Raw genomic sequence first — 1871 nt, forward strand, 5'->3', positions numbered from 1 at the left:
CAAAGTGACACACTTTCATCCCAATGAGATGACTTAGATGGAAAAAAGAAATGCTATTTTGAGAGAAAACATTAAATGGATATAATTAAAAGGGTAGATGAGAAGAAAGTAAGTGGTGAGTTTCCCCATTCTACAATGACAGTAGCCTTTTATCTCTTCTCTCTTTCTCTCTTTCTCTCTTTCTTCTTAATGATAGCCATGAAAGTGCCCATCTCTTTTCACTAATTCCAAGAGAAAAGAGTACTCCATTTGTAGTAGTGAAGATTGAAGAAAGGCTTGTGTTTTCCTCTACATATGGCTTATAAATATTGTGCTGCCCAATACAAAACGCTGACATCTTTCCAGCTATGAAATAGGACCAACCACATAGACATTAGCATACACATTCATTCATTTCCCTCTTCCAATTTATACCCCCTTCTCTTTTTCCCATTTCTTTCTCCACTACTACTATTATCATCGTCACTTTTGGTTGAGTAACGACGGCGCGTGGTTCAAAAATGAATCTAAATATCATCGATAGCATCTATTACTGGCTTGTAAACCACCCCAAAATCGTCAATTTCTCATGGTCTCAAGGCGAAACCTTAGGCTCTTCCCCACTTTTCCTCACTCTCACAGTTCTCTCTTACCTCTCCCTTACCTTCCTCCTCTCCAACCTCTCTCTCCCTCTCCTCCCTCCCACCATTCTCAAACGAATCTCCGCCGTTCATAACCTTATCCTCCTCGCTCTCTCCTTCACAATGGCCCTTGGATGCACTCTCTCCACTTTCTCCCACGCGCCTCACCTCCACTACATTCTTTGCCTTCCACCCAAAACTCCTCCACGTGGGCCCCTTTTCTTTTGGGCTTACATATTCTACCTCTCGAAGATCGTGGAGTTCATCGACACGTTCTTGATCATCTTAAGCGGGTCGATCAAACGACTGACGTTCCTCCATGTGTACCACCACGCAACGGTGGTGATTATGTGTTACTTATGGCTTCATTCCTCACAGTCGTTGTTCCCGTTGGTTTTAGTAACGAACTCCTCGGTTCATGTGCTCATGTACACGTATTACTTGTCGTGTGCACTTGGGGTTCGGCCACGGTGGAAGAGGATTGTGACGGAGTGTCAAATTGTGCAGTTTCAATTTAGCTTTGTGGTGTTGGCTTTGATGCTATACTTTCACGTCACACATAAGGGGCCGGGATGTGCTGGTGTTTGGGGATGGTGCTTTAATGTCGTATTTTACTCCTCACTTCTGGCCTTGTTCTCGGATTTTCATGCTAAAAACTACGGCACAAATGGAAAGATGACGGTCCCCAAAAAGGTGGCGTGAAAACAAAAGAAACACATGGATTAAAAGTCTCTCTTACGTTCTTCTTTCGGGATTTGTGAGTTTTAAATTATTCTTCAGAAAATATATTTAAATCAGTTGTTCATGATGATGATCTGATTATTCAAGATATTTGGTAAGTGATAATTAATTAATATGTTGAACTAATATTGCATGCTGGTCAAGGGTGATATTTCAATCATTTATTCTTTTCTTTTTTCTGTCTCTTTCTCTGTTTTTTTCTTTCTTTTTTTTTGGGACTAAACTCAATAAAGTGATCTCACTCTTTCTCTAAGTTTGATATATAGGTCTAATAATAATAATAATAATAATAAATTTGATATATGAGGTACATCTATTATTATGAATGGGAGTAGCATGTATTAAAATAATACTAAAAATTTCTCTATTTGATGGAGAAAATAATTATTATCAATGTAAATTAAGCCGATAGTTAGATCTCTTCCTAAACAAATCTTGAATTCAAGAAAAAAAATATATTAAAAAGATAGCTAGTTAAACATTATTTTCATTTAGAAGCTACTTAAACAT

The 1871-nt window shown here is 38.1% G+C and overlaps 1 protein-coding gene across 1 annotated transcript; it reads left to right on the forward strand.

Annotated features, from left to right (window-relative positions):
- Positions 1-216: 216 nt before the first annotated feature.
- LOC150036006 (fatty acid elongase 3-like) lies at positions 217-1521 on the forward strand. The gene has a single exon (XM_090313713.1). It carries the CDS (start codon positions 501-503, stop codon positions 1320-1322), a length of 822 nt encoding a protein of 273 aa, XP_090169839.1. The 5' UTR covers positions 217-500; the 3' UTR covers positions 1323-1521.
- Positions 1522-1871: the final 350 nt, after the last annotated feature.

The sequence above is a fragment of the Benincasa hispida genome, chromosome 5 (assembly GCF_027475165.1).
Source record: "Benincasa hispida cultivar pf3 chromosome 5, pf3_genome.v1.1, whole genome shotgun sequence".
In the NCBI taxonomy this organism is placed as follows: Eukaryota; Viridiplantae; Streptophyta; class Magnoliopsida; order Cucurbitales; family Cucurbitaceae; genus Benincasa; species Benincasa hispida.